Source organism: Alligator mississippiensis, chromosome 5 (assembly GCF_030867095.1).
Source record: "Alligator mississippiensis isolate rAllMis1 chromosome 5, rAllMis1, whole genome shotgun sequence".
NCBI classification, from domain to species: domain Eukaryota; kingdom Metazoa; phylum Chordata; order Crocodylia; family Alligatoridae; genus Alligator; species Alligator mississippiensis.
The window spans coordinates 163,861,568-163,879,772 of record NC_081828.1 but is presented as its reverse complement, the minus strand read 5'-3'; the positions used below and the strand labels follow the sequence as shown (position 1 = coordinate 163,879,772).

The 18,205-nt window shown below is 46.8% G+C and overlaps 1 protein-coding gene across 5 annotated transcripts in view; it reads left to right on the top strand.

The window, feature by feature from the left end:
• BZW2 (basic leucine zipper and W2 domains 2) overlaps nucleotides 1-18,205 on the top strand; it is a 104,831-nt gene that overhangs the window by 30,673 nt on the left and 55,953 nt on the right. For all 5 annotated transcript variants that reach the window (XR_009462634.1, XM_019497807.2, XM_059728953.1 and 2 more), the window contains one exon: nucleotides 10,517-10,581. Coding sequence is in view for 4 of the 5 variants with exons in the window: in XM_059728953.1 (XP_059584936.1) it covers nucleotides 10,517-10,581 (65 nt within the window). In the remaining variant the exon portion in view is untranslated. The remainder of the gene's footprint in view (nucleotides 1-10,516; nucleotides 10,582-18,205) is intronic.

Genomic DNA, 18,205 nt, shown 5'->3' with positions numbered 1-18,205 from the left:
TTATTAATAGTTATAATATCCTGTTTAGTACATAAATTAGATTTCACTCATGTCATGTAGGAAACCTGTATATGCAAATCAAATGAATGTGGTACAAAAATGCGTGCAAGTTCAGTTTTGTCAGTGGAGCATGATTTGCAGCTGAAGGTTTTGCTATGTAGTTACCACTTGAAAAATCCACATAATAATGACAGTTTCCTACTTCTCCTGACAGCTGGGGGCATCAGTTTGTTCAGAATCCATACTGGTTTTCCTTTTTTAAATCTCCAGGCTGCCTGCTCCCCCATCTCAAGGCACACTGTGCCCCAGCCAGCTGCTCCGTGGCTGGCTAGGGTGCAGTGTGCCTCAGCAGAGCCCCTGCACAGAGGCACACGGAGACAGGAGCAGCCAGCCCAAGGCTGCCTGCTCCCCTGTCTCAAGGCACACTGTGCCCTGGCCAGCTGGTGGGGGTGCAGGGTGCCTCAGCATAGCAGCTCCGCAGTGCACAGAGACAGGGAAACAGGCAGCCCAGGGCTTGTCTTGGCACATGGCACTTCGGTGTGTTTAGCACCACCTTTCTTTGCAGGTTTTTTTGTTTTGTTTTTTTTGCTACTGTGAAATCCCATTAGCAAATTTTGCCCCAGCACTGCAAATTAGCCACGGGGCACATAGTTTAACATGCAACACATGTGGTTTGTGGCATTTCAGAGAGGTTTGTGGCGCTACAAACCACACATGTCTGCATATGTGGATTGGGCCTTTGGGTTTATCTTGTGAATCATGTAGGTATTTGCACATCAAACATGGCTAATGTTGCATGGCGTCCTTAAAAGAATCTTATGACGCCATGCTTGAGAAGCACTGGTGTAAAAGATGTCACTTAAGAGCTTCATTGCTTTTGCTGCTGTTCAGAGCCTTTACGTAGCAAAAAAAAACTATCGAGGTTCTGATCAATTTAATGGCTTATCTTTTTCTTCAAGTATTATTTCTGTGCATGAGGCTCTGAAAATTGCCCTTATTGTACTGCTGCCTAAAAAAGCTTGGTGCAGCAATGAGAGAGGCAAGTATGAAAACTTTGCTCAATGGAGGATTTAATTAAACACAAAAAGGATTGTAGTTTAACAGGGGACCATGCTTTCTCAAAGCAGATGGGTAGATGCTTTTATAGTGGCAGAGACCAGATCCTTCTAAGGATATGGGACTGAGGAGAAAAGAGGGAGTAAACTGTGGTCATATAGGCTTCTGGAAGCTATGAGGTTATGGAATTTGAAATGTTTTCGACATCTCTAGGTTAAGCTCATGACCTGGATCCCAGGATGGCACTTGGTGTCATCATTCTCTGTACTGACCGATATGGAGTGGGTCTTGCTGAGAGTCCTATTTTTCCCCCCTCTCTGTCTTTCATATTGTGTTTTTATCAGCATGTCTGGTAACCTGGAGTAAGTGTTTTTTTATTATGGGAAAAGCTTTAGCTATGTCCAGCAAACAGGCTCTTCCCAGATGCATTACAGGCAGACTCCAGTACAACATGATTGGTGGTGTCCTCTCCAGTTGTTCCCCAACAAAGACATGGGCTCTACAGGGATGTCTGCTTGTTTGTCGGCTACTTTAATCTATACCTGAATAATTTAAAATGCGTGTCAACAGGGAATCAGTTCCGTGCACCCACAATATTGAATTATTCCATCCCCGTTTTCCTTTACACAGATGATACGCTATTAATGTCACAATCACAGATAGGCCTTCAAAGGTTAATAGATGCTTTTGAATACTATTGTGTCTCAAATAGCTTGGAAATCAACACTACTAAATCCAAGGTATTGATTTTTGAGAACAAAGCTAAGAAACAAGTGTGGCTTTTACAAGAAAAACAATTAGAGGTGGTGTCATCATCTTAATACCTTGGAATTTATTTGAATAAAAATCTGAGCTGCAATAAATGCATCAAATGAAGCAAAACAAGCTTTGGGGGAAGTTTTTATGGAATGCTGACCCCAATGTTCATTGAATGGGGAAAACATTTCTAATTTTTAAGGTTGCTTTGATGTCCACTAAACAATGCTGCGATTTGAAATGGGGCTGCTTAATATGAGCACTTTATCTCAATTAACAGCTATAAATTATTAGATAAAAATTTAGAGCTTGTACCTCTAAGAAGTGCATTCTAGAAGCCTGTTTTGTGTGAAATACAAAACCACAAACCAGTACAACTTTTTCTCCTAAGTGCAATGTCAAATAAGGATTAGGTCAGGTTGTGACAGTGCAGTATACTGTTACTGCTTTTGTATTGCCTTGTCAGCATCTCGGCTTGCTTTTTTCCTTTTAAATGATAGTCATTTACTGTTGCTGTTTTTGAGATTAATTTTGTTAGTGTGTCTGAGGCTAAACAGTATAGCATATGTCTATCTGAACCTCATGACTTTTTCCTAAAGGCAGATCTTGAATATCTATCTGCACAGTCTTTTGTGAGGTGTCATCTCAGCGTAAGTGGATATATTTGGTGGTTGGGCTTGAAAGACTACCTAATTGTACAAACCAACTGCAGATGCTTCCTCAGCCTGACGAAGGGTGTTTGTGCCCGAAAGCTTGCAAAGAATTTTTTCCACCTATTTGAGATTGAGTAATAAAATATATCAGATTTACCCAAAGAACCTTTTCTCCCTAATCATTTTGGGTTTTTTTCCTGATGATTAACTCCTTTTCTTAATCATACTTTTTCAGTTGCTTTTTTTTCACAGAAATTTCTATGCCAGCTTGTGGGTTCATACCTGCTTGCTGTATAGTTTTTAAGATATGAGCTAGTGTTTTATGTAGTTAAGAGTAATGTTTCTCATTCCATTTTGTTTGTGAGACTGCAGCCACAGAGCTGCAGGGAAAACCGATTGGGAAAGGGCACTGGTTCTGTGGCTATTTTTGCCCTTTCCCAATCATCCAAGGACACAATGAGTTATCAAAGATGATGGCAGGTGGCTCTGTAATCTCATCAGTCAACTCCCTCAGCACCCTCAGGTGCATTGCATCTGGCCCCACAGACTTGTATATGTCCAGCTTTTCTAACTAGTCCCTAACCTGTTCTTTTGCTACTGTTGGCAGGCAGCTCAGCGCCCCAAACTGTGCTGCCAGGTGCAGCAGTCTGGGAGCTGACCTTGCCTGTGAAGACTGAGGTGAAAAAGGCACTAGCACTTCATCCTTTTCTGTGTCTTCTGTCACAAGGTTGCCTCCCCCATTCAGGAAGCGACCCACACTTTCCCTGGTCTTCCTTTTGTTATTGACATACTTGTAGAAACCCTTCTTGTTACTCTTCATGTCCCTCGCTAGCTGCAACTCCAGTTGCACTTTGTTCTTCCTGACTCATCCCTTTGTAATAGATGTTCTTTTTATTTGCTTATCTCATACTGAACTAATCCACTCGTATGACACTGTGATGGTGGATAGAGGGAGTCCCAATACCAGCTAAATATCACAGTGGAAACTTGACAAGAATTTGGCAAGAAATTTACAGCTACATCACATCCAGCTACATCCTCTGTATCCTGTCATCCAAAAGCTTTGTTCCTGCGTACTGAAAGTGATATATGAGTTTTCCACCTACGGCTGCAGCTTTCTTGGACTGTACAGACAGCTGCTTGCTGTATTTTTGGTGTTTTTTCTTTATTCTACTAGGATTGTTCAGGGCATCTCTTCTTTTGTCACTAGAGTCCTTCAGCTTATCTTAAATCTAGTAGCATGGCTTTAATAAAATACAAATTGAGCCCGCATCCCCTTCTCCCTGTGCACCCCTGCCACTGTTCCTTCTCCCGTTAACTCCACTCTAAAGTCTCAGCCTGGTGTGGGACTTGCAGGCTACTTCCCAGTGCCTGCAGTTGCCCTGCCACTGCAACGCCCAGCATGATGGACTTGGCACCAGTCCCATGCTGAGGTGAGCTGAACTTGGCCTATATGCAGCAAGTATGACCATCTTGCCCTGCCCTTGGAAGAGCTGCCTGCATGAGGAGGCAGGGAGTGCATCTACCCTACCTACCTTGGCACTTCTGATCTACCTACTACATGGGCATTCAGATTACACACTCACCCAGGCTCATGCAGGCCCCAGGACTCTGTGCCTGCCTTAGTATCACTGTTGCTATTGCTATCGCTTATAACCCCTGGGATCCATACTTGAGCCCGGGGTGGCCGGGGGCAGAGGTAGAATTTATTTTATTTTATTTTATTTTTTCCAACAACTTCTTGCCCATTGTGATGCATAGCCCTGGACATGCGGAGGCTACAGCAACCACATAGGGATATTTTGCTCATACAAGTGTCTGTCTTCCAACCCCCCCTCCCCCCCCCCAAAACAAACAAACAATCGAACATGACCCGTTTTGTTATGCATAAGGGAGTGCTCTGCACGTGACCTGCACGAATCACCAACATGTCTAGCTATGGTATGACTCTATTCCCACATAACTTGCAGGCTCCTTTCTGTTTGAGTAAGTACTGAAGAATCAGGCATGATGATCATGTCTAGGAAGGAGGGCATGGGTGTCTGCTGTCTCCCACCTGCTTTTATTTCCTTGAGCCTCTGCAACTCGTGACTCTTCTAGCTATCCCTGAACTCCCCCTTGGTCCTGACCTTCCTGAAGATGGCTTGTTTCAGGATGAAGACTTTGTGTAAGAGCTCAAAGTTCTGAGGCCTTCTTGGCTTCTGCAGCCTTGCAGCATGTGATAGGCACCATTTTGATGCTAGTAATATATTGCATACAGCTTACATTTAAGATGCTTCTGTGCTGCTGTGCAACGTAGGGATTATATTAAAAACCTGGAAGTGTTTTTCTTTGTGTTTTGTTTTTTTTCATTTTTTCTTTTCCTTTTGAAGTCAATTTCAGAACTTTTTACCATTATTCAGATACATTGTGTTTTATTTGTTAATAATAGTATTATAAATTTGACTGGCTTTGTCTTCAGTATGGGAGCTCTATGTAGCTCTTTAGATAGCACCAGGTAAGTTTTTTGTTAAGGCTAGTGCTTTTGCAATTTCCAAATGGAAATGTTTGTTCCTCCTGGGCTAGTGAATACCTTATAAAGCCTGACCCTCACCAGAGCAGATTAATGTAATGCATTAAAAGCTAAATATAGAAGAAAGCAGATCCCATGCTGGTAATAACTATACAAGTCACTCTTGTTGCACTGAACCACTAATCCTTAAATCTGCCACAAGTGGTGAGTCTCTTAGTTATTTGTTCCCAGATTTTAAAAGGGCGTATCTTCAGTTTCTGGAGAAAAAATAGTCAATTCTAAAATCTGTCAAAATGTGTGTATGTGAATGTGCTTGGTGTGTCATTCCCTCACTCCCCCCTCTCTTCCCCCCCCCCCCTTTCCTCCCTGGAACTAGAAAAAGACACCCCATGAAAGCAAAAATTTGCAGTATTAGAAATAAATGTAAAGATAGAAATCTATACAGTTGCTAGAAAGTTGTTGGCGGGTTTTGGGGAGGAGGGGGGTTGGTTTTTGGGTTTTTTTGTACTCCATCTTGTTGTCCTAAAAGTAAGCTGATGTCTTCACGAAGGAATTGAGCGATATTGGTACCAGTCTGTTAGTAAATTTAAGTTCTGAAGGGTTTGGGATTAAATAATGCATGATGTGTGACTTGCATAATATTTTCTTTCCCATCCTCCTGTAAGGTTTCTGTTGAAATGAGAAAAGTATTTTTTTCAACCCAACCAGATAAAGTACCATGGTGGCTAGCAAAAAATATACTGTAGAGCTATAGATCTGTGGAACTATAGATCATTTTAGTATCAGTCCACTTTTTCTCCAAATAACGGGGCATTGTAAAGATAATATAGATACATTAAAACTTCCCAGCTGCTAGAAGACGTGCTATTGCATGCTGCCAGTGTTTTCAGGGTTTATCTTTCTCTTTCATTTATAAAGCATCCCCTAGTGCTCTAAATAGGAGGCAGGTCTGTGAAGGGATGTCTAGATTTCATCTGATTTCTTTTATAATTAAAGTTCCTGAGCACTGCAGATAAGACTGCTAGGCTCCACTGAGTGGAGAGGCTCATCAACTCTTGAGAGTATTTTGTAAGCTCCACTAATATAATTTATTTTTAAGGTTCAGGTTTCAAAGAGCCTATGGCACTTTCAGAGGGCTATCCACGCAGAGTTGTATTTCCCTTTGAATTCTTGTAAAACTATACAGTCATTTTATTTTATTGTGAAATTTTTTTTTTTTAAGATAGAAACTGGTTATAGTTTTGGTTCACGCAGTTTTAATTGCTGATTGGCTATTTCCTCGTCATGACTTGCAAGCTACACAGCCAGTCAGGATTCTTAACTTTCCCGGCCTTTTCTGCTCTTTCTAATATACACTGGTATTTTCTAGCTTCATTTTCTGACTAGCCTTAGATTTAAAAATACTGGTTTGCTGAGTTTCACATTTGCAAAAGCTAGAATGACTGACATGGGAGCCACTTGATGACATTTTAACTGGAAAAGATAGACATGCCGAAAAATAGAAGTAGATTATTACTAGAGTATTATTCAAAGGTTGTTTTAAATAAACAAAACAAAACAACCCCTAACTTACTGGGATATAGAAAAACAATTAACTGGTAATTTCTGTTTCTGCACTCACTGTACATTAACCTGTGATTGATGGTATCTTTCCAGCTGTGAAGCAAAAGGCTAGGAGGAAACACTGACCTTTGAGACGGGTCCCGACATATGGGGGAGAGGCACAAATAGCAATGATACAAACTTGTGCTGCTGCTTTGTGCCTCATTGCATGCCCCTGCACATGCACTTGAGTGCACAGCAGATTGTCCTGATTAGAGGTAGGGGAGGCTGGGGACAGCACCTGTGCTAGCCTCAGTAGTCTTGCCTGGTGGCATGCTGGGGCAGCAGGAAGGGCTGGCATTGCTCTGGACAGCCAAGCCTCCTCCATTTTTGCCAGGTTTCATTTGTTTTGTATGTGTTTGTGCTGCTTTTTGTTCAGGCACTTTTTTTTTTTTGCTTTACTGCTGGGATTTCCCAGTAGCAAATTTTGCTACCACTCTTGTTAAACTGCAGTCTGGTACACGCTTTCACATGGCACCACAACGCGTGGGTCCCCCTGCACGTTGGGGACTCGCACTTGGTATCTACTTCTAAGCCAGTAGCATGAGAAGGGCCCTAGAGTAAACTTCCTCTACTTAGCTGTCTGATTAATTGGTACCAAAATGAAGAAATTACATTTTAAAAATTCTTATTTCTTTTCTGGACTCTTCCATAAAGGTTCTCTTGAGATTTTGTTCTGAATAGGTAAGACTTTTAGGATGTTTTTGTTAGGGCTGTGCGAAGCTTCGGTAGCTGATTTGATTTGGAGGAGGTTCAGCCCGATTCAGGGACTGAATCTCTGAATCGAATCAGGAGACCAAGTAAAAGCTTGAAATTGATTCGAAGCATCCAAATCAATTAGGAAAAGGTTCGGCTGATTCGGAGATAGCCATAGACTAAACAGGCAGCTAACAAGTCTGTTGGGGTTGGGAGAGGGAGGGATTGGGGCTGGGGCTGGGCCAACGGGGATGCTTTACTTGGGGAGGGAGCTGGGGGGTACGGGATGCGGGTGTGGCAGTCCTGGGAGTGGGGGCTCTGCCCTGCTACCGCTTGCCCAGCTGGGGGGCGGGATGCAAGTGTGGCTCACTCTGGGTGGAAGGGGGCAAGTGGAAGCAGGGCAGAGTCCCCACTCCCAGTGCTGGTGCAGGCGCAGCAATGCTGGGAGTAGGAGCAATGCCCTGCTGCTCCCCAGAGTGAGCCATGCCTGCATCCTATCCCCCCCCCCCCCACACACACACACCCCAGTTGGGCAAACAGCAGCATGGCATAGCCCCTGCAGCTTCCCCTGCCAGGGCAGAGGTAGGCACAGCTAGAGTAGTCATGGGAGCCCATGGCTGTACTGCCCAGTCCAGCCTCCTGGCACTTAAAAAAAAAAAAAAAAAAAAAAAAAAAAGCCCCACACTCACCGGCTGCAGGAGTGGTGATTGGGGCCTCTGTGGGCTTATGGCACAGTCCCCTGCACTGCACAGGGCAGTGAAGATTGCCCCCCCGCCCCTTGCATGGCAGCCCATGGCACGGGTGCAGCGTGGCTCAGCAGGGCTTTGCGCACTGTTTGGGAGCTGAGACAGCTCCAGTAGTCAGCTGGAGCCCAGCAGCGCTCTGACCCTTGGGCCCAACTCCCAGGCAGCGTGCAGTGCCCTGCCGAGCTGTGCTGCACCCGTGCCATGGGGCAGCTGCTGTGCAAGTGCCAAGCAGGGGGGGGCATGATCCCCACTGCCCCGTGTTGTGCAAGGGGGCTCTGCCATGAGTGCCCAGAGGCCCCAATAGCCAGTCCTGCAGCTGGTGATTATGGGGCTTTTTTTTTTGGTGCCAGGACTAGGCTGAGGCTGGGCAGGGGATGGAGCCAGGCAGGGCAGCCATGGGGCCTTCTCCCACAGCTCCCCCTCTGCCCGGGGAGAGGCAGGCACAGCTGGAGGAGCTACCTGGCTGTGCCTGCCTCTCCCCAGCCAATCCGAATCACTTAATCTGTCTGAATCGGCGCCAAATCTTCTGAAGCTGATTCAGCTGAATCGATTCAGGACAGTGATCCAAATCTCCAAATTGAATCACTGTCCTTCGGACTGGCTGAATCCGAATGAAATACTTCCCTATTCGCACAGGCCTAGTTTCTGTATGAGGTTTAAGACTCTTGCTAGGTTTGTGGTCTCTGTTAGTAGAAGTAGGTGGGCTATCTCAGGGGTTCCCAAGCTTTTTATTCTGCGGACTGGCAAACTATCTAATTTACATATTTAAATATAATTTTTATGGTGGGGTGGGGTTGTGAGGTTGGGTTGGGGCACCAGGGGACCCTGCAGGGGATTGGGCTGCATAGGCGGTGGCCTAGGGGGACTCAGCTGGGGCTGCCCAGGAAGAAGGGTCTCTGCTGCTTTTCCAAGAGCAAGCAACAGAGCCACCTCCCCATTGTCTGCCCTGGGCATTTCCCCATCCACATTCCCCTGCTCCCAGCTGTGGGTGAAGCTGGGGGGGTCCTGCCTGGCCCAGTGCGGACCCCAGTACCTGGTGCACCGGCAGTGCCTTGCTAGGAGCAGCCATGGTGGTGGGAGTGGGACACAGGGAGCATAGAGCCAGCTGCCTCCTTCCCATGGCTGCCCTGCCACCCAGCTTTAACCCTGCACATGACTGCCGGTGGTGGAAGCCGCGGCCCGGCAGCCAACCCACCACGGCCCGGGACCGTAGTTGGGAACCCCTGGCCTATCCCATAGAAACAATTTTACATATGAAAAAGTTGGGGGGAGGGTTGAGGAGAGACCAAAAGGAGATGGGAAAACTTGCACATGTAGCAAAATTTTATTATATTCTCAAAAATGTGCATTCAGCTGCCAGTTTAACGTTCAGTTTAACTTTGTGCAAAAATAGCTATGTGATTAAGCCAATTATACTAATGCACTCAAAACTAAAAAACAACTCTGCTTATCAGATAAAATGCTATTTTAAAACTCCTAATGACCAACTGTTTAATCTAAACATACTAGGCTCATGTCAAGGGTTGCATATAAAGGATTTTCTCCATGAAGTTTAGGTCCAGTATTTATCCTATACAGATATTAACATGATGTTATTCCATTTTGAAGCATGTGTTTAAATACAGAATTGCTGAGAGAGAGAATTATAGATGCAATGTTTGAGGCACACCACAAGGTAATGACTTTCCCTTCCTACTTTTGCACTAGCTAACACAAGTTGTTCACACAAAATCATGACACACACATTGGTTGGGATAAATTCCTTGACCACAAGGAAAAAGATTCAGGATCAACTCCTTAGCAAGACTTTGATTCAACTGGGTTCTGCGTAGGCATGAATTTACCTGGTTGAGCTGTTTACAGGACTGAGATACATGTAGGAAAAAAAAAGATTTTTTTATAGAACAGAATATTATTTAATATCTTATCACAAACATGAATTGTATGTACTTATTGACATTTAAAACAAATATATGAGGAACAATGGCTAGAACTACTTTAATGGTTTTGTGTAGTGGGTATGTGCTAGAGGTATGCTGAGAAATTCACACTTAGTCCAATTCACTGTAGGTATTTCTTTACTGCTTCAATCTGGTAATATAAAAGGAGCTGGAATCCTTCATTAGCCAACGGAGTGAAAATTGGACAGTAGCATCTCTTGCAAAAGAACAAGCTAAGTTTAGGAACAATTTGAGGGAGTTGATTAATTATGAGTGTGTTCGCTTAAACAGCAATGAAAGCAAATCCCAAGAAAGAAGTGTACCTAGGCACAAACACCATGTATGTTAAAACTCCCCTGTGCTTCTGCCCACTCACACAATCAAATTCTATTCAAACTGTAGTAGTGTAGGTCTTTAAATTTAAAAATGTTAATTAAATATTGTTTTTGCCATTGCAGGATTTCAATGCATTTAATTCTTTCTTTGGTCTCCCAGGATGTCCTGTTATCTATTAATAGTCTGGAAGTTTTTAAATATTTTTTTTCTCTTTTTCAGAAATTTTATGAATAAGAACCAGAAGCCAGTGCTAACAGGCCAGCGATTCAAAACTAGGAAGAGGGGTAGGCTATGCAATTTCTTTTTTATTTACCCTATTATGAAAGCAGGATTATTACTGTTACATAAGGTGGGGATGTCCAATGTCTGGGCAGCCAGGGGACACATGTTGTGCGGGCTGCACCCTATTTTCCTACTCCCCCCCACTTCCTGTGTGTTCCCTCTCTCCTGGCCGTGCAGGCTGCACAGGGCGGCCCACCCTGTAACAGGCAGCCCAGCTCTCCTTGCTGCACATGTAGCAACACCTCCTTTTTCCACTGCACAGCAGGTAGCATGGGCAGCCTGACTTCTTCCTTTACAGACCACAGAGCACCCTGTCCTACCATTTGAGCACCATGGGCATCCTGACCCCTTTTTCCTGTGCTGCCCTGCCCTGAGAATTTGGGGCAAGAACCAGAAGCCAGAGGAAGGAGGGGAAGCCTGGAACCCTTGTCTGAGAGAAGTGGGCAGACTGTGGTCCCTGGGAGCCTGCAGATTACTTTTTAACCCCTTGCAGGCTGCCAGTTGAGCAATTCTGATATAAGGCATTGCCTGCTATTTGTGCTATATCCTGTGGTTTTAAATGCTTTTGCTTTTAAGATCTAGAAATTGGACAGATGGAGTAAGTGATGAGTTTGGTAAGATTAAGATGTTTCCCCCCTCTCTATGTTAAAATAGTTACCAGTTTAATTTTAACTGTGGAATTATGCTTTTTAAGAACTTTAGAAAGGACATTTGGAGCTTAGGCTTGATTTTAATATTAATGTATAGGAGGGTATGGGGAAGAAGAAAATTTAGCCAGGATTACAGTAGATATAGGTACTGGAAAAATAGTTGTTGCTATTTTTAATAATTCTTCCAGCTGCCACTCTAAAGATCTTTTTTTGATAAAGAATGAAAAAATAAAAGAGCTTTCTTAGGAGAAAAGCAGCATAAAAAGTTTTGAAATTTGAATTTGATACATTTTAGTATCAAATCTGTATCCCAGAAGTTTGGATACAATTTTCCAATGTTTATTTCTACTGTGATTTAATTTTAAGTTACTTTTCCATTCAAATTAAAAATACCAAAAAATTAATTCCCCTTTTCAGGAAATATTAATAATTTGATATTTTAAATATAACTAGTATCCATTTCTTTCTTTTCAACATTTCACAAATGAAAGTATATTATCTGTGCATAACTGGCATAATTGGCATGAATGTGTTTTATGCAGCAGGAAGTAATTCCAACCAATGAATGTTGGGGTGCAGTTGATTGGTCACTCCAGGTTGTGGGTCTCATCTAGGAATGAGGGTAGGAAAGGCCTGATTAACAAAAATGCTGCTCATTCATTCTAAGGGCAACTCATAACAGTAATAAATTTGGAAACTACTGTCAGCAAAATGAAACAATGCAAATTTTAACTTTTTGAAATCTAGTTCTTAGATTATCCTGAAAAATTTTCAGCCATTTTCAAAATGCTTCAGTTCTCTTCTGACTTTTTTTGGATCCTGGGGGCAGTAACTAATTCTGTATATAAATTGAACTTGATTTCAAGTACTTTGGTTTGTAGTGAATTTATTGGCACGTTTAGACGGTATTGTGTGTTGACAATCTGACTGAAAGCTTTAATCTAAGTTTATCTGTTCTGGAGAGGCTCTTAGAGCCATGTTACCCTCTACCCCCTCCTTAACTAAACTGTAGTAGTCTAATATCCTCATGTTACTTTCCTGTGCTATTGACTGTGTGCCATTTTAATGAATTCACTTGTTTTCTGTTTGTGGGTGTTTGCATGAAGAATGTCCTTGTCTCTCCAGTGAGTAACACTTCCCCTACTTAACCGTCCCAAGAGAAAACCATTGCTTTTCTTCCTTCCTAGCTATATGTTGCCTGTTTGGGGCTTATATTTTCTTCCTTCCTTTGAGCCCTCCAGAAATGAAATATAGGCATATTCACCCTTGTTAAATATTACCATATTTACTCATACAACATATATGCCTTTTTCCCACAAAGTTAACACTCCAGCACTGGGGTGAATGTCACAAGTGGGAAAGCTGATTTTTATGCCTGGAATAGAAGCATGCAGATGCTGTAAAATGGCTCCTGCTTCTTCTCCCTCCTCTCCCTCCCTACCCTTGCGTTTGCATGGAGGGAGTGGTAGAGACTAGTCTTCAGCAGTAGCTACAGTTTTAACCTTTTCACAGCTGAATTGGAGCAGGGTATAGAGCCAAATCCTTGGAGGTTTTTAAGACCCAGCTAGACAAAGCCTTGCCTGGGATGATCTAGTTGGGAAAGGTCCTGCTTTGAGCAGGTGGTTGGACTAGATGACCTCCTGAGATCCCTTCCACCCTAATTTTCTATTATTCTATTAAAAAAATCTTCAGCTTACTCAGCCTCGCTTTCCTACTCATGAAAAAGCAGCCAGTTGATCTCTGAAAGGGCTGTGGATAAGATTACACATTACAATTAGACCATGTTCTGACCATGTTCTAATCTAGACAATTAGACCATGCTCCTGAGGCAGCTCTCAGAGACCATAAAAACTAAGGAGACGGTAGCCATGGGGGACCTAAACTACCCAGACATCTGCTGGGAGACATGCAAAGCAAAGTCCCACCGTTCACGCACGTTCCTATCCTGCATGCAGGACCTCCACCTGATGCAGGAGGTACACGGTCCCACTAGGGGGAATGCCTTACTGGACCTGGTATTGGCAATGGGGGATGATATGGTAGGGGACCTACAGATTGGTAGTCACCTGCAGGACAGTGATCACCAAATAATAGAATTGACCATAAGACATCGAGTGGGTAAGGTAACTAGTAGGGTGAAAGTGCTAGACTTTAGGAAAGCTGATTTCAATGAACTCAGGCGATTAGTCAAGGACGCACTGCAGAGTAGGAGTTTTGAAGAGATGGGAGCCCAGGAAGGGTGGCTGTGCCTTAAGGAAATGATCCTTCGGGCACAGAGGGAGATGATCCCGATGCGAGGAAAAAGAGGGAAAGGGGCCAGGAGGCTTCCTTGGCTAACCAAAGAAATCCAGGGCAGCCTGCGGACTAAAAGGGGAGCATATAAAAAGTGGAAACGGGGAGAGATTACCAAAGAGGAGTATACCTCCTCTGCTCGCACTTGTAGGGAGGCAGTTAGATGGCCCAAAGCTACCATGGAGCTGAGGATGGCATCCCAAGTAAAGGATAACAAAAAATTGTTTTTTAGATGTATAGGGAGTAAAAGGACGGCCCAGGGTGGGATAGGACCCCTACTAAATGGGCAGAAGCAATTGGTGACGGACAGGGGGGACAAAGCTGAACTCCTCAATGAGTTCTTTGCCTCAGTGTTCCTAAGTGAGGGGCAAGACAAGTCTCTCACTGAGATTGTAGAGAGGCAGCAGCAGGGCGCCAGACTACCATGCGTAGACTCTAAGATGGTGCAGAGTCACTTGGAGGAACTGGATGCCTTTAAGTCGGCAGGCCCGGATGAGCTCCATCCGAGGGTACTGAAGGCACTGGCTGGCATCATTGTACAGTCACTGGCGGGAATATTTGAATGCTCGTGGCGCATGGGCCAGGTCCCGGAGGACTGCAAAAGGGACAGTGTGGTCCCCATTTTCAAGAAGGGGAGGAAGGAGGACTCGGGCAACTATAGGCCAGTCAGTCTCACCTCCATCCTAGGCAAAGTCTTTCAAAACATTATCAAGGCTCACATTTGCAAGAGCCTGGCAGGACAAATTATGCTGAGGGGAAACCAGCACAGGTTCGTAGCAGGTAGATCATGCCTGACTAATCTAGTCTCTTTTTATGACCAGGTTACAAAACGCCTGGACGCAGGAGTAGGGGTTGATGTCGTATACTTAGACTTCAGGAAGGCCTTCGATACGGTATCCCACCCCATACTGGTGAACAAGTTAAGAGGCTGTGACTTGGATGACTACACAGTCCAGTGGGTGGTGAATTGGCTAGAGGGTCGCACCCAGAGAGTCGTAGTGGATGGGTCGGTATTGACCTAGAAGGGTGTGGGCAGTGGGGTCCCGCAGGGCTCGGTCCTTGGACCGATACTCTTCAATATTTTCATTAGCGACTTGGACGAGGGAGTGAAGTGTACTCTGTCCAAGTTTGCGGATGACACAAAACTGTGGGGAGAAGTGGACACGCCGAGGGGCAGGGAACAACTACAAGCAGACCTGGACATGTTGGACATATGGGCAGAAAACAACAGAATGCAATTCAACAAGGAGGAATGCAAAGTGTTGCACCTAGGGAGGAGAAATGTCCAGCACACCTACTGCCTAGGGAATGACCTGCTTGGTGGAACGGAAGCGGAAAGGGATCTTGGAGTCCTAGTGGACTCCAAGATGAACATGAGTCGGCAGTGTGATGAAGCCATCAGAAAAGCCAATGGCACTTTATCGTGCATTAGCAGATGCATGATGAACAGATCCAAGGAGATGATACTTCTCCTCTATCGGGCGCTAGTCAGACCGCAGTTGGAATACTGCATGCAGTTTTGGGCGCCACACTTCAAGAGGGATGTGGATAACCTGGAGAGGGTCCAGAGAAGGGCCACTCGTATGGTTAAGGGCTTGCAGGCCAAGCCCTATGAGGAGAGACTGGGGCACCTGGACCTCTTCAGCTTCCACAAGAGAAGGTTGAGAGGCGACCTTTTGGCTGCCTATAAGTTCATCACGGGGACACAGAAGGGAATTGGTGAGGTTTTATTCACCAAGGTGCCCCCGGGGGTTACAAGAAATAATAGCCACAAGCTAGCAGAGAGCAGATTTGGATTAGACATTAGGAAGAACTTCTTCACAGTTTGAGTGGCCAAGGTCTGGAACGGGCTCCCAAGGGAGGTGGTGCTCTCACCTACCCTGGGGGTCTTCAAGAGGAGGTTAGATAAGCATCTAGCTGGGGTCATCTAGACCCAGCACTCTTTCCTGCCTATGCAGGGGGTCAGACTCGATGATCTATTGAGGTCCCTTCCAACCCTAGCATCTATGAATCTATGTTAAGTGCACTTAAAACTTAAATGGTCACACACTGAGGCTTCTTAACAAGATCCAAGTGCCCCTTACAATGCTTTGGGCAAGGATTATCTTTGAGCTGTGCTACCTAGCTTGAGTTAAATTTAATTTCTGAGCATTCACCTGAGAAAATCACCAATTGTGCAGTCCTCCAGTATCAGGAGGCAGTGCTCCCTGGTGGACTAGCTATCACCCATGCTTAATGGGTACTTTGCGTCAGTTTTTCACCAGTCCCATGGGACACCCCTGCCCACTGTGGGTCAGGGAGGCTCGGGTGAGGGAGATTCCTTGCCGTCCATCGAAGCTGACCTCGTGAAGGAACACCTTGACAGGCTGGACACCTTCAAGTCAGCCGGCCCTGACGGTTTACACCCAAGGGTACTCAAGGAGCTGGCAAGCATCATAGTTCAGCCCCTGGCACGGATCTTTGAGAACTCCTGGTGGTTTGGTGAAGTGCCTGAAGATTGGAAGAAGGCCAATGTGTTTCCTATCTTCAAGAAAGGGAGGAAAGTAGATCTGGCAAACTACAGGCACATCAGTCTGACCTCTATCCTGGGGAAGGTCTTGGAAAAGATTATCAAAGAGGCCATCCTTAACAGAATCGCTGACAGAAATATCCTGAGGGATACCCAGCATGGGTTTGTTGCAGGTAGATCTTTCTTGACAAATCTCATTTCCTTTTATGACCAGGTGACCTATCAAGCCCAGCCCCCCAGGGAGAGAGAGAGAGAAGGGGGGGTACTCACCAGCCCCCCTCCAGTAAGGCAGGGTCCCCCAAATCCCGGGCAGGGCCCCCGTATTTGCCTTAAGAGCAGCTTCCTCGACGGCAGGCCCACTGCGCATGCGCGCAGTTTAAAAGGGCCCGCTGACCGGGAATAAGCCCAGTTAGACGCGGGAGCGGCGAGAGACGCGCGGGTGAAAGCTCAATGCGCCCCCGCTCCCCCGAAGCCCCCCAGAAACCCTCCAGCAGCCGCGGAGCCCCCCGCTGACCCCCAGCGCAGCCGGGGTAAGCGGGGCCCATGGAGAGAAGGGGCTAACCCCCTTAGTGTGTGTGCGGGAGGCGGCAGCTGAGTGGAGCTGGGCCGGGTCAAGCCCCGCCCAGGCCCCTACTTCGCCCAGCCCCCCAGGGAGCCACGCGAACAGGCTGCACAAACAGGCACGCTTCTCTGCCGGTGCGTGAGTTAGCGCGGAGTTTGCGCGGGAGGGCGTGCGGGAGGGCGCCAGACCCTGCCTGCGCACCCCCCAGGGTAGACAGTCCCAGCCGTAGCCAGACTACCTGAGGCATGACACGGATGGGCACGCGCCGCACCCCGAGGGTCCCCTCGGGCTCCGCGGCCCCCCCCTCTGGCACCTCAGAGACGGCCACCCAGACGGAGCCCCTGGTTCCGGGCTCCACACAGACGGAGCCCCTGGCTCTTGGCTGCAGGGGCTGCCTGTCCCTTTTTCAGGCTCTGGGGCCTGGGAGCATGGCGACCTCCCCTTGCGGGGTCTGCTCCTTTTTGGGGTCTCTGGCATGCCAGCTGGAGGAGCTCCAGGCCACAGTCCACAGACTGCGTGCCATCAGGGACTGCGAGCAGGAGATAGACTCCTACTGCCAGGCCCTTCTCCCCCGGGAGGCAGAGGGTAGATCACAGTCTCCCTCCAGGCCAGACGAGGACTCTGGGACCTCCTGCTGTGTCCAGCCAGGGGCATGGACCAAGGTGGTCAAGGGCCCTAAGGCCCGCCGCACCAAGGCCCCTCCCCCGCCAGAACTGAACAACAGGTACGCACCTCTTGCTGCCCCAGCAGAGCCTGCTGAGTTGCCGGCCCCCACAGGCAACATGGGCCTAACTGCAGCTCCCGCCCCTGCTCTCCCCAAGACAAAATGTAAGGTGTTTGTTGTGGGAGACTCCCTCCTGAGAGGGACGGAGGGGCCAATCTGCCACCCTGACCCCTTAGCCCGGCAAGTCTGCTGCTTCCCAGGGGCCCGCATCCGGGACATTGCGGAGAGGATCCCCAAGCTCCTCAAACCCACAGACCACTATCCCATGCTCCTTATTCATGTGGGCACCAATGACACGGCTCAGAGCACTCCCAGCCAGGTCATGAGGCGCTACAGGGATTTGGGAGCGGGGCTTAAGGGTCTGGGGGCACAGGTGGTGTTCTCGTCGATCCTCCCAGTCTCAGGCTATGGGCTGAGAAGGGACAGGAGGATCTATGTGGTCAACCAAAGACTGCGGCGCTGGTGTCATCAGGAAGGCTTTGGCTTTCATGACCACAGCCCGCTCTTTGGCGAGAGAGGCAGCGAGCTGCTGGGAAGAGATGGTCTCCACCTCTCTCCCCTAGGGAGGAGGCTCTTCTCAGCCAGACTGGCTGACCTGCTCCACCGGGCTTTAAACTAAGCCCGCTGGGGGACGGGGGGACGACCGCCACTGCTGGCCCGCTGAACAATCCTTGCAAAGCCAGCGGATCATGGCACTCAAGGGAGCCCGCCCCAGCCCCAGCCCTGGTAAAATCTGTGGGCAAGGAAGGAGCCCCCCAGGGGGCACTTGCCTGCCTGTACACAAATGCCAGGAGCTTGGGGAATAAGCAGGAGGAGCTCATCCTCCTGCTCAGTGCAAACAATTACGATGTCATAGGGATCACGGAGACCTGGTGGGACTCCACCCATG